We start from the raw sequence: 13,824 nt of genomic DNA, 5'->3' as shown, positions 1-13,824 counted from the left end.
CATATAGCTGCCTCGAGACATCATCCGAAGGGTGATGAGTCTCTAACCTGCTTGACAGCTTTGTCAAGAGGACGGGAATCAGGTGTTTTAATAGCCTTTCTTCTCATCCGTTACTTTGGTGTGGGATGAAGGTATAATCTTAGACATCCTTTCTTCCCTTGGATACACAGGGCACAGAAGCCCTTCAGATGACCAATTCTCTCGGGGAGCAATTACTGCTTGCTGACTTCCTGAGCACTTGGTAATGGTCTGCTCTGGTTTTTAGCTGAGCTGCGGCCAGGGCAATGATTTGATAATAAGAGATCCTGATCAAATTAAAGAGCCATTTGCTTCTGGCTGATGATGTTGACAAAAGGGTTGGTGTGTGCACTGCCTGCTTTTTTTTTTTAAGGTCAAAGAAACGGTAGCTACAAACTAGTACAAAAGCCAGAAGAACCAGCAGCAGCATCAGTTTATTTTCTTTCCCTCTTGCATTGGAGGAGGGTCCGCTGTGTATCTGCTGCAGCCGGAACTGGCTCTTGTAGCCTCTCGGTTGGAGGACTTGAAATTGCAAGGGGGCATCTTGGGAAGGTGCCTGTATGATGAGTCTCTAACCTGCTCAGCTCTGTAACTTGGAACCAAGCACTCAGCTCTTGGTTCTCAGTGCCTGTTTCTCACACATACGCATGCTCACATTGCATGTTTTTTTAAGACAACTTTTGCTTAGCTGGCTGTCATAGTGAATGTTGTTTGTACGCTGGTTCTTTGACTCTGAGAATAGGATGGGATTGCTCTCCATGTGAGTGTTAGAAAAGGATTTGGAGTATATCCCACCTGCAGTGTTTAGAAAAGCAGACAAGAAGGGGCATGAAATACTCCCTGGTGTGCCGCTGGCTTGGCCCATCTAAGTCAGAGCTTGCAGGCACCTGGGAGCGCTGTGGGCAGTGGTGACAGGCAGAGCGGGTGGGCAGGGTTACCATTGCCCCGCCTGGCCTGGGAGCGCGCGTGTGCGCAGCTCCCCGGGAGCTCAGGGACCACATGGAGACTGTGATTGGTCTCTAGACCACACCTAGTTGGTGAGTGCAGCTGCTGCCTGAGAATCCTGCAGCTCTGCCGGGCGCAGGAGTGCACATACGCTACCTTCGGACACCAGATCGGAGAGAGCGCTGAGCTGCCACCGCGGCGTCTGAAAACTTGGCTAAGTGAGTGAAATGAGGAGAGGGAAGCTAGTGGGGCGCTGAGGGGAGTTCCTGGGCAGGGCAGCAGTGGAGTCAAGAGCTGGTTGGTGATGGTCACCATCTGATTCCATCTGTGGTGGGAGAGCAGCGGGGCTGGAGCAGATGGACAAGCACGATGGGGAAGGAGATGAGCCCAGACTCATATTGAGAGCCACCTCCTGGCACTCCTGCAGCCCCGGCGGCCAGAGGGCTAGTGTGCCGGGCCACACAGCCAGGATCTCAGATCTGCTACCGACCCGCTGGGCCAGGGGGCTGCAGTGGGGGCCGGCTGCCTTCCCTCCCCCGTGGGCCTCTTTCCCTCGCGAGCAGCAGATGGCTTGAGCTGCAGCTGAGCGGTGGGGAAAGAAAGCTTTACTCCATCAGCCCATTAGCAGCACTCCAACATTAAAAATGCAGGAGGTGGCTGGGAGGAGCGGCAGGGGAGGGAGACTCACGCAGCAGCGGAGCTGGGAGCCGCCAGGCTGCTCTGCCGTCCAAGCCCAGGTCCTGACGGGGAGCCCGAGAACGAGGGGGAACTTTTGGTTTAAAAGAATGAGCATCCAGGTGGTGGTAGGCCAACATCGGCGCCTTGGGCTTCTTGGCCTTAGGGGGTGTTCACTCAGGAGGGCGGGACCTCACCCGCCACCTGCGCCCACTAGTGTCCGCTGGAGGCTGGCCGCGGGCGGAGCCGGCGCTCCGCGTACTCAGGGTCCCCGGCTGCCCGTGCCCACAGGTCTTCGGGTCTTCGGGCCCCCGGCGCAGGGCGATGCCGGCCTCGTCCACCATCCACGTGCTGCAGCTGCTGCGGGAGCTGCTGGCCTTCGTGCTCCTCAGCTACACGGTGCTCCTGGGCGCATTGCTGCTGGCCGGCTGGACCACCTACTTCCTGGTGCTGAAGTGACAGCGCCTCCGCGCGCCTCCCCGCCCCTCCCGGCCTCCTCGCTCCCGGGCCGGGGTCCAGCCACGCGTCACCACGGCCGGCTTCGCCCCGCCCACCCCGCGCCCTCAGGTCAGGGCCCGGCCCGCCCCGCGCGGAAGCTCCGGCGGTTGGGTACCGGGCGCGACCGTTACAGCCGTTTCCCTAAGTCCCGCCCCTTCTTCTCCGCCTACCCAATCACGACGGCTCCCCCGGGCCGGGGCGTGGTCATGGGGCCAGGCCCTCAAGTGGCGGCCGCGCCCCGCCCCCCCGCTCACGAAGCTTCGTCACTTCCGGCGTGTGCGTGTGGCGTCCGCCGGCCGTGGGATGGCGGCTCTGAGGAGTTGGCTGTCGCGGAGCGTCTCCTCCTTCTTCAGGTACCGCCGCGGAGTAGGTGTGGGGGGCGGGACGGGAGACGAAGAGGCGACGGAGAGCGCTCGGCGGGGCCGCTGCGCCGGCCTTGCTGGCGTGCCCTTACCTCCTCGGCCCGCCCCTCTCTCTGGTCCGAGGACGTCCCGCCTCGGCGGGGCCGGGTTCTTCCCTCACTGCGGCGTTTCCGTTATCCCACCTGCGAACGCGAGCCCCCGGCCTCCCGCTGTCCTCCTGGGGCGGCTCGGCCCGCCCGCGAATTCCCGCTGCTCTCGAAGCCCGGGCCGGCGGCGGGAGCGTTCTCTGCGGGCAGAAGGGGCCGGGGAGTCGGGCAGCACCTGCGGGTCCAGGTGTGGTCGGCGGGGACTATCAGACTCTGCTCGCGGGGGCTTGAGTGTGAGGTTTGAAAAAGCTTAAACGGCCACACCTGGCACCTGTTGAGTCCAGCGCCGACTTTCGGCTCACATTGCCCGGCGGGGGTTCGCGGAGCTGGGGGGCGGGGGGCGGGGGCTTCGGCCAGTCCCGGGCTTCCCAGCCCAGCGCGCCCCGCCGCCGGCAAGGCCGACCGCACACCTGCCCCTAGGTTCCTGCGAAGCCGCAGTGGGAGTTCCCGGCCCCCGTGAGTCGCGGGGTCCGGGACAGACTGGTGGGTGTGACCTCTGGCCCAGCCTGGTGGCTCAGTGGTTAAGCATTGACCTATGAACCAGGAAGTCGCAGATTCCTGGTCAGCGCTCAGGCCTGTGGGATGTGCAGGAAGCAGCCCGTCAATGGTTCTCTCTCATCACTGATGTTTCTATCCCTGCCTCCCTCTCCCTTCCTCTCTGAAATCAATAAACACGTTAAAAAAATAGATGTGACCTCTGTGCCTAGATACAGACGCAGTGTCCCTGTCGAGGCCAGCTTCAGGAGGCGCTGTTTCTCGGGGTTGGTGAGACCATGGCACAAGACGGTGGCCGTGGGAGTCGGTGTGACCCTGTGTGCAGTTCCCATCGCGCAGGTAAGGCCCGCGTGTCCTGGGCAGCGTGTCCTCGCACAGCAGCTCTCTCTCTCTCTCTCTCACACACACACACACACACACACACGCACACAACACACACACACACAACACACGCACAGCAGGGTGTACTCAGAGCTGACCAAACATTCATATTCCCATTTTGGTTTCCTCTTTTTGTAGGAACAGTTTCTGAAGTTGTCAAATTGTATAAGGAGGGAAAAGAGAAGTAAGAGTATATTACAGTCTATCACCGAAATAGTGTTTCGTTTAACAAAAATGTCTTGAGCGTTTTCTGTGTACCGTACACACTGGAGAGAAGAAAGGGGAGAAAATGAACAGAGATAAAATGCCAGGTGGCCCTGGCTGGTGTGGCTCAGTGGGTTGAGCATCACAGGTTTGATTTACAGTCAGGGTGTGTTCTATTTTATTTTTCTCTCAACCCCCCTTTTTTTCTCCCTTTCTCTCATATCAGTAAAAAACATCTTTTTTTAAAAAGCCAGGTGATAAGTGCTGTGCAGAAAACAAATAGGGTGAGCGATAGGAAGTGCTGGACGGAGTTGTTATGTTTTAGATAGGGTGTCCACTCTGATGACGGGGTAGTTAAGAGCAGAACAAACTTTATAGTATAGTTTGATATCGGAGCATGCGAGAGTGAGCCATACAATGTTTTGGGGAAGACTTTCTGGGCAGAAGGAACTCAAGTGCAAAGGTAGAAGCATAATACCCTCAAGGTCCAGCCATGTTGTTGGAAATGGCAAGATTTCCTTCTTTTATATTGCTGAAGAATATTGCATTGTGTGTGTGTTGGTACATACACATACATACCACATCTTTATCCATTCATCTATCCCTGGACACCTAGGTTGCTTCTGTATCTTGGCTACTGTAAATGAACATAGAATGCATATATCTTTTTTAAAAAATATATTTTTATTGCTTTCGGGGGGTGGGGGGAGATAGAAACATCAGTGATGAGAGAATCATTGATTGGCTGCCTCCTGCATGCCTCCCACTGGGGATTGAGTCTGCAACCTAGGCTCTATCCACTGAGCCAACCCAGCCAGGGCTATATCTTTTTTAATTAGTGATTTTGTTTCAGATAAATACCCAGAAGTGGAATTGTTGGATCGTATGGCAGTTCTATTTTTAATTTTGGGGGGAAACTCCATATTATTTTCCATAGTGGCTCCACTAATTTACAATCCCACCAGCAGCGCATGAGGGCTCCCTTTTCTCCACATCCTGGTCAGCACTTGCTGATTTGTTGATAAGAGCTAATAGCCATTCTGACAGGTGTGAGGTGATCATTCATTGTGGTTTTAGTTTGCATTTCTGTGGTGATTAGTGATGTTGAACATCTTTTCATGTGTGTTGGCCATCTTGGGAAAAATACCTGTTCAGGTCCTGACATGTTTTAATTTTCAATTTTTTTTGGGGGGGGGGGGGTGGTGTTGTATGAGTTCTTTATATATTTTAGATGTTAAACCTTTATTAGATGTATCATTTGTGAATATCTTCTCGCATTCAGCAGGTTATCTTTTCACTTTGTTGGTGGTTTCCTTTGCAAGACTTTTTGATATATTACCATTTGTTTATTTTCTCTTTTGTTACCCTGGCTTGAGGAGATATTTTCAAAAAGATATTGTTAAGAGCAATGGTCAAAGAGTTTATTGCCTGTGTTTTTCCTTCTAGGAATTTAATGATTTCGGGTCTAACATTTAAGTTTTTTACCTATTTTGAGTTTATTTTTGTATATGGTGTAAGAACGTGGTCTATTTGTCCAGTTTTTCCAACACCACTTACTGAAGTGATTATCTTTACCCCCACTGTATATCCTTGCTGCCTTTGTCATAGATTGACCATAGAAGTGAGGTTTTATTTCTGGACTCTCTATTCCATTGTCCTGTCTTTTTTTTTTATGCCAGTACCATACTGTGTGATTATTGTCGCTTTATAGTATAGTTTAATAATCAGGGAGCATAATAGCTCCCACTTTCTCAAGATTTCTTTGGTTATTTGGGGTGTTTTGTGGTTCCATGTAAATTTTAGGAATAGGTGGTCTAATTTTGAGAAGAAGGCCATTGGTATTTTAAGAGGGATTGCACTGATCTGTATGTCACTTTTAGTAGTGAGGACATTATAATGATGTTAATCTTTCCATTTATTTGTGTCTTGTTCAGTATCTTACAGTTTTCAGAGTATAGGACTTTCACCTCTTTGGTTAAATTTATTCCTAGGTATATTTCTCATGCAGTTGTGAATGAACTATTTTCTTAATTTCTCCTTCTGATCATTTATTATTGGTGTATAGAAACAACAGATTTCTGTATGTGGATTCTGTATTGTGCAACTTTATTGAAGTAATTTATTCTAATAATTTTTTGGAGGGAGTCTTTAGGGTTTTCCATATATAGTGTTATGCCATCTGACATGATTTTTAAAGGTGCATGTGAAACCAGAAAGACCAAGAGGAGTCTAGGCACGAGATGATAGTGCACTTGGTCGAGGCGGGCAGCAGTGGAGGTGGGAGAAGAGGGTCACGTGTGGTCAGATGTGGAGTATATAACCTAGATCAGCCGTGGGCAAACTACGGCCCGCGGGCCGGATCCGGCCCGTTTGAAATGAATAAAACTAAAAGGAAAAAAGACCGTACCCTTTTATGTAATGATGTTTACTTTGAATTTATATTAGTTCACACAAACACTCCATCCATGCTTTTTTCCGGCCCTCCGGTCCAGTTTAAGAACCCATTGTGGCCCTCGAGTCAAAAAGTTTACCCACCCCTGACCTAGATGCTTTTCAAAGGCCTAAGCAACTGAAAGAATGGAGTGCCGTAGGTTTTTGGAGGAAGAAATAAAGAACTGATGGTCTGAGATATTTAGTAGACATCTAGGTGGAACTGTTAAGTAGACAGTTGATATGAAAGGTGGTACCTTATTTTTAAAATCACTGGTTATAATCTTTCAGGAAGAACTAAATAAGAAACTAGCAAATTCTACTTTAGCAAAATATTCCTGATATGTAAATATGTGTTTATCATAACATTAATTCCATTTATTACAAGTATTTTCAGCATCCTCTGAGGCTCACTGATGAGCCCTCACCTTTTTGTTCCTCCACTTTAACTTTTGTCACTGCACATTGATGAATCTTTAACCTTAACACCTTTACTTGAACAGCAGGCCATTTTTAGTCACAATTGGGACATTTTGGGCTTTGTCTTTCTCAATTTGTGTACTAGTCTGGGTCACATAAGAGAAAGCTCTAGTTCAGTGGTTCTCAACCTTCTGGCCCTTTAAATACAGTTCCTCATGTTGTGACCCAACCATAAAATTATTTTTGTTGCTACTTCATAACTGTCATGTTGCTACTGTTATGAACCGTAATGTAAATATCTGATAGGCAGGATGGCCTTAGGTGACTCCTGTGAAAGGGTCGTTCGACCGCCAAAGGGGTCGCGACCCACAGGTTGAGAACCACTGCTCTAGTTGTTCTGCAGGAACAGCATTTTTGTTCTTCAGCACCTGCGGCAGCTCTGCATTGTGTTAGACTCAAATCCAAGGGACTCCTGTGCCCTCCCGCCCGTTCCTGAACACCCTACACACGTGTATTCTTTTCCTCATCGTGTCTTCTAACCAGATGCCTCACCACTAATCCTCGTTGTCTTCAGGCCCACATCCACCTCTCCTTAAAGCCATTCCTCGTCCAACAATCTCCTTTTCTGACCACTTAATGTTGTCTATTTTTATATTTTATGATAGTCCATTTGGCTCTCTCCTGAGTCCGTCAGCAGAGCCAATGGGAAGATTTAGTGTGAAGTCTGGATGTCTGTCTTTTTGGTGAAATTATATAACTTCTCTGAGCTTCCATTTCCTCATCTAGTAAAAAAGAAGTGATACTATCTGAACTGGTGAAAGTGCACTGTAAAATGTAGGGTATTATGAAGACGTAAGTTATCAGAACAGGTCAAAATTAGCTTCTCATAAGCACAAATACTGTCATTCCTCCCTTTCTAGCCCTTCAGTGTATGGTACATAATGAATACTTATTTGATTGAATGAAATTCAGATATGATAAATAAAGTCTTGATTTGCTCCTGTATCAGATATTTATTGACTACTGCTTTCAACGGGCATCACTATGTATTTACACTCTTTAGCAAGAACAAGACCCTAGATGACAGAGGGGCTTTGGTTTCTTTGTTAGTTGTAGTACAGTCAGGGTTCTGCTGAGGAAGAAAAAGGCAGAGTCAGGTGGTTATATTGGCTTTTTTAACACAATAGCTGTAGTCAGAGTGCTCATTTACTTTCTTCTCCGCTTCATCCTCAACTCTGAAGCCTTTTGTAAGCTGTTCTCATTCAATACAGAAGTGATTGCTCCCATGGTCTTGAATGCATTCCTTTTTCAAGTTCTCTACAAGCTCCAGCCCTTCCCCTCCTTATCTGAAATCTTTGAGGGCAAAGAATATATATTTTTATATCCCAAGCATCTAGCACTGTGGTAATGAATGAATCATACCTTCATGAGATTTGTTGGTTATAACAACTAGCCTTTTATGAAAAGAAAACTTTGCTGTTTGCAGCAGAGACTAAAGAATAAAAGTAGGTAGAGAGCATGCTCTGGAATTATTTCTACTTATTGTCTTAAATAGCCAAAATAAAGCTTAAAAAGAAGCAGTTGACGGTGCAGTATGAGAATTCTGTTTCCACCAGGCTGTCTGGGACACCTCAGCTCGTGCTTTGGAAATTGAGTGAAAATGTTTGTGTCTTTCAGAAATCAGAGCCTCATGCTCTCAGTAACGACGCACTAATGAGGAGGGCTGTGTCTCTGGTAACAGATAGCACCTCCACCTTTCTCTCTCAGACCACGTATGCGTTGATTGAAGCCATCACAGAGTATACTAAGGTAAGCCTCACTCATCTAGACCAGTGGTTAGCAACCTGGCTCACAGACCAAGCTGGTCTGGTGCCTGCTTTTGTAGTTTTATTGGAACATGGCCAGCCTGCTTTTGTGAGTTAACAGTTGCAATAGGCTATAGGGCCCACAAAGCCTAAAATACTTACTCTTGCCCTGATCGAAAGCACTGGTTTTTAAAAGAAGAACCTTAAATATAGCAGCGCAGTTTATAAGACGGGGGAACCAAGATGATTTGGTTCAGTTAGGGGTGAAAGGGCCCAAAGTCTACCACCAGCAGCACCAGGGGCTTCTCTGTGAGGACAGTTTGGAAACCATTGTTGTGAGCTAATAGAGTATGTGGGTAATCAGAATCATTTAAAATTCTCATATCTTTATTTTCTAGTAGCTTTTTCCTGAGCCTTCTCAGTTCCCCTCTGCACTGTGCTCTCTTTCTATGTCTGAATTACTCACAAGCTTTTAAAAACACAAAAGTTGATAAGTGGAGCTCCCGCCCTGGAATAATGCCCCGACTTCCCACACCATGCGTGTCTGGGAGGCTGAGGCCTGAAGGCCAGTTTGCTGAAATGGGACTTTATCATCTGCAGGTGTGGGTCTCACTAATCCTACTTCATATGCCTCACTCATTTCACTCAGACTTGTTTATTCTATTTGTAGGCTGTTTACACCTTAGTTTCTCTGTACCGACAATATACAAGTTTACTCGGGAAAATGAATTCACAGGAGGAAGATGAAGTGTGGCAGGTGATCATAGGAGCCAGAGTTGAGGTAAGCAAGGAGTCAGGCATTTCTGTATGCCAGCTCCTGCCTCCTTGTGGCGTCTAACCAGTCACTGTTCTCTAAATCTGCCATTTTGAATAAGTCCTTTAAATGTGCTTAAGCCCTTCATGTTTAATTTACAGATGACTTCAAAACAGCAAGAGTACCTGAGGTTGGAGAGTACCTGGATGACCGCAGTTAGTCTTTCAGAGATGGCGGCGGAAGCTGCATACCACACCGGTAGGTTCCAGTTTTCACTGTGGAGGTGCCATTGGAGTTCTCTTCTGGAGGTAAAACAAGAGATTGGATTAGATGGTCTAGAGCCCATGTGGCTCTAACTTGGTGAGAAAAGGTCCCCATCTTATTTGCACAATGGGCAAGACTAACACCCCTGGAGACCAAGCCAGTAGAAGCTAGATTGTCAGTATCTGGAAAATAAAATGGTAAAACTACTGCCAACTGGAAAATTGGACTGCCTTCAAATAGTTTTTAAACATTTTATTATTTATTTTATAACCTAGATAATTTATGAGTAATGTTTGTCCATTTCAGGCTTTATGGTAAGCATTTTATAGATACTTTTAATTTAAACATCCACAGTTTCCTTAAAGTAGGACCTATTGTCATTCTCACCTCACAGGTGAAGAAATGGGGGGGGGGGGTGGCAGAGGGGTTAGTAACTCACCCAGGATGCTGTGGCACAAGCAGCCACACTGGGGTTTAGGCCCAGCGGTTGAGCATTGACCTATGAACCAGAAGGTCACAGTTTGATTCCCATTCTCTCTCTTTCTCCCTCTCTGAAATCAATAAAAGTATATATATATTTTTAAAAATATTTTGAGAGAAACCTGACTGGTCCATGGTCCCAAAAAGGTAGCTCACAAATTACAGCCCAGGACCAGCTCTTATTAAGAAACTGCTATGTAAAAACACTTCTTTTTCTATTTCAGGATATCAGACTTGGGTCTCTAGCGCCAAATTTTTAAAAGGGTGCAAAAAAGACTTCTTAGTTAACTAAAACCTGAGGAATCGGATTCTGAAGACAGGTCTGGCGTGGTAGTGGCAGTGGAGGTGGAGACTGGCTGAGGCACTGCAGCGGGACTCCCAGGCCACTCAGCCAGGCAGGTTTAAATCTAGCAGAGGAAACAGGAGAGGAAGTAAGCATTATCTGAAAAAAATAGGCATTTCCCAGATTGAAGACTCTAAACAGATTCAGAATGTAAAAATCCTAAAAAGTATAAGAAAAAAGTAGATGTACTTACAAAGGAAGTATAATCAGACATCAGTCTTCTTATCAGCAACCCCAGATGCAAGGTAATAAACCAAATATCATTAAAATGTGAGCATGAAAGATATTTTCAGGCATAAAAAGACTCAAAGTTTACCAAACACGTGTTTTCTGGAAAAACTACTCTATGAAGAAAAATTACAAGCAACTGAAATACAAGAATAATGAATAAAATTTAGTAAAACTCGTCAGAAGTTCTGAGTATTGAACAAATTTTTAAAAAATGAATAAATTTGGGGAAGTGAAAGCATGCTGAGCCTTCTTACCTTTTTTGGGAAGAAGAGGGACATTGGCTGGACATTAGACACCGCTAACCACCGCAGAGGGAACGGGGGAAGGGCCAGAAAAGCAGGGCAGTTGAGAAGACACGAAGCCTATTAGAAAAGGCAGCACAAAGCAGAGGCACAACATCAGACAGCAGTCATCACAGTAAGAACATTAAGTTGACTGTTACTAAGTGGTGCACCTAAAACAAAATGGCATAGGAAAGCTGAAAGTTAGAAAAAGTGAACCACAAACAAAAAGAGTGTTACCCAAAAACGCTGGCAGAGCCACGTCAGAATCAGAAAAAGGATTCAAGACAAAGCATTAAAAGGGACAGAACAATTCATGGAGAAGATACCAATCATGAGGTACCTGGTATTGAGCTTTCCACGCATCTCAGACTCACTGGTCAAGACCAAAACAGTTAAAGCTAAAAGGGTTGGAACAGAATGATTTTTCAAAGCTTAACCAAATATATATACTAAAAAGAACATTTTGCTTACTCTCCACACACATTCTTTTTAAACAAATAGAACATGTACAAAAACTGATTTTGTGTCAGGTGACAAAGACTAAGCAAATTCCTTCACTCTCCTTCCCACCAAAATTCAAAATGGAAAGTTAAAAATATTTAGAACTATGATGATAAATGCAGTATCTAGCAGGCCCAAGGAGTTGTAAACTAATTGGCTTTAAAGAGAAATTGACATGCAAGTGTCATAAATACAAAGAACAGCAGCATGAATGACAGGTAATGTTCACAGTATGAGAAGTACTAAGTTACTTTTAACTTAGAAAAAAAGCAAAATAAATCCACACAGTGTAAGAATAAAGGAAATAAAACGTATAAGAAACCTAAAAAGAAATAGTCCAAAAGGTAAAATTTGGTTCCTTGAAAAGAATTTAAAAATAAGATTTGGCACGTGTGGCTTTTTAGTGAGCAAAAGCAACATCAGAAAGAGCTATTATTGTTTTGAAGGTTTTTTACATTGTATGAGAATTCCAAATTGACCCAAGAAGTAAAGAATCCAAAAAAAAAAGACCAATCACCATAAAAGTTGAAATAGTATTCAAAGATTCTGTGCCCCAAAAGTAGACACTAAGCCCAAGCTGTTTTGTGGAGAGTTTTATCTCCTCTTCTAGAAACATAATTCCTGTTACAGAAAGCGCACCAGTCATAGAAGATGATGAAAAACCTCCTATTATAATGTGTAAAGCCAGCACAGGCCTGATCTAAGACGACAAGACCAGCACCAAGACAAAAATATAGTTGAGTCACAAACACAGATGTAAGTCAAGCATAGCCATTCCCTCTCACAATACAGTGATCATCCAGCACTGGAAAAAACTGCCAACGTAATTCACTACTTGGTCATGTACAATAAAGGTTTTTAAAAATCCACCCGTGTAATCCTCTCAATGTATGCCCCAAAAGCCTTCAGTAAAATGTGGTACCCATTTATGATGTATATGTAAGTATAATTATGAAGAGAGAATTTTCTTAAATGATAAAGGTTGATCCTACTTATCAGTGAAATATGAAAAGCATTTCCATCAAGGTCAGAAATGAGAGGTGGATGCCTATTAACCACTACCTTTCAGCATTGTATCGGAGGTTTTCATTAATGCAGTAAGATAGAAAACCACCCAAATCAATAGATAATAGGTAAATATGCCTATCTCGTGATGAACTACACTAGCAACAGGTAAAAGAAATTACAGAGCTCAAAAAACATTTCTAAACAAAATTGCAAAAGACATTCAATAAATACTTAATGTGCTATTATGTAAACTTACAGTAATATTTCTCTAAGCATTCCATATGTATATGGCCAATTTTATTGGTGGTCTCTTAATTTATCAAAAAGAAATTAGTATTTGTGTATTTAAATTAAGCATCTTTTTAAAGAGCTAGGTAGCTATAAAGATTGTGGGAATTGCATGTAATAATTATAATGATAGCTGCTCATAGCTGTAGAAATATGCTAGGACTTTGACAATAAAAAGTAAAATGCACACCTGAATGTGGAATTCGAGTTCTCTGCTCTGCAGACAGAAGGCTGGCAGGGAGGACAGGCTCAGGTGACAAGCATGGAGCCCCGGCTTTCCTGCATCCACTCGCACCTGCCCTGCTGGCTGCTCAGCTTAACTGTCCCATCTCTTGGCAGGAGCAGATCAGGCCTCTATAACGGCCAGGAATCACATTCAGCTGGTGAAGTCGCAGGTGCAGGAAGTGCGCCAGCTCTCCCAGAAAGCAGAAACCAAGTTGGCAGAAGCACAGACAGAAGAACTCCGTCAGAAAACACAGGAGGCGGATGACAGGGCTGAGCCGGAACAGGAGGCCTACCTGCGTGAGGATTGAGGGCCTGAGCCGCTGCCCACGTCTGCCCACTCAGCCTGGGGTCGGCACGGCTTTCTCTGCACGGAGAGGAGGCGCAGGTCCTGCCCTGGCCCATCAGGCCAGAGGCATTTTGTGAGCTGTGAGTGCCTGACCCCCTGAACCCTGGTCTCAATCTTGTACTGGACCTGGTTCTTAGTCCGGGGGACTGCCACCTGTTTACCGTTGCACCTCACTCAGCACAGCTGCCCTCTCACCCACCCACCGATTGTTTTACTTCCTGCCCAGAGCATCTCACCAACCTGGCCAGAGTCCTTTTCTGTCATGCCCACAAGTTCAGTAGCTGTTTTAACCTCATTTCCAAACTTATTCAAATAGGAGTTATTAGTATTTGCTCCCTCCATAGGGATGTGAGTTTTGGGGGCGAGGGGAGCCTGTTCTCTTTGTAAGATTTCTTTTTAAGTGTTTCTAATGCCTTCTCTGACCTGGCCCCCTGGCCCTGCAAGGACAGCCCAGGCCAAGCAGCCAAAAGTCCATTCATTATTCTTAAGGGACTGAATGCAGAGTGTTTACCTGGTACTTTCAACAGGACTTACTCCAACACCCGCTTCCTGTGTCCTCCTCTCCTTGAGTTTCTCTATTGTATCTGAAGGAGAATAATTTTTTTGCATTTAAAAATGAAAATGTGTGTGTTTTCTGGGGTCCTCTGCAGCCTCTCACTTTCACCCTCCTCCCCATGACTGGCAGAATGCCAAAGGACTCCAGGAGCCCCCCGACCCTTCA

At 45.9% G+C, this 13,824-nt stretch overlaps 2 protein-coding genes across 3 annotated transcripts; both read left to right on the top strand.

The window, feature by feature from the left end:
- Positions 1-1,962: 1,962 nt before the first annotated feature.
- Positions 1,963-2,097, top strand: LOC308534905 (uncharacterized protein; the record flags this gene model as incomplete). Its single annotated transcript, XM_081113552.1, has 1 exon — positions 1,963-2,097. The coding sequence occupies one exon, from the start codon at positions 1,963-1,965 to the stop codon at positions 2,095-2,097; it is 135 nt and encodes a 44-aa protein (XP_080969678.1).
- Positions 2,098-2,392: 295 nt separating this feature from the next.
- On the top strand, positions 2,393-13,647 carry DIABLO (diablo IAP-binding mitochondrial protein). 2 transcript variants are annotated; one of them, XM_081113550.1, is made up of 6 exons: positions 2,393-2,489; positions 3,352-3,478; positions 8,252-8,383; positions 9,050-9,160; positions 9,295-9,391; positions 12,872-13,647. In XM_081113550.1, exons 1-6 carry the CDS (start codon positions 2,440-2,442, stop codon positions 13,063-13,065), a joined length of 711 nt encoding a protein of 236 aa, XP_080969676.1. In that variant the 5' UTR covers positions 2,393-2,439; the 3' UTR covers positions 13,066-13,647. The 2 variants fall into 2 exon arrangements, with proteins under 2 accessions (XP_080969676.1, XP_080969677.1); XM_081113551.1 differs by lacking the exon at positions 2,393-2,489 and adding an exon at positions 2,529-2,831.
- Positions 13,648-13,824: the final 177 nt, after the last annotated feature.

The sequence above is a fragment of the Myotis nattereri genome, assembly GCF_964212035.1.
Source record: "Myotis nattereri genome assembly, chromosome: 19".
NCBI classification, from domain to species: Eukaryota; Metazoa; Chordata; class Mammalia; order Chiroptera; family Vespertilionidae; genus Myotis; species Myotis nattereri.
This window is presented reverse-complemented; position numbering and strand designations above follow the sequence as displayed.

Coding starts and splice junctions, on each gene's coding strand:
- DIABLO (XM_081113550.1), top strand. CDS start 2,440: ATGGCGGCTCTGAGGAGTTGGCTGTCGCGGAGCGTCTCCTCCTTCTTC. Junction 8,384..9,049: donor CCATCACAGAGTATACTAAG/GTAAGCCTCACT, acceptor TTCTATTTGTAG/GCTGTTTACACCTTAGTTTC. Junction 9,392..12,871: donor GGAAGCTGCATACCACACCG/GTAGGTTCCAGT, acceptor ATCTCTTGGCAG/GAGCAGATCAGGCCTCTATA.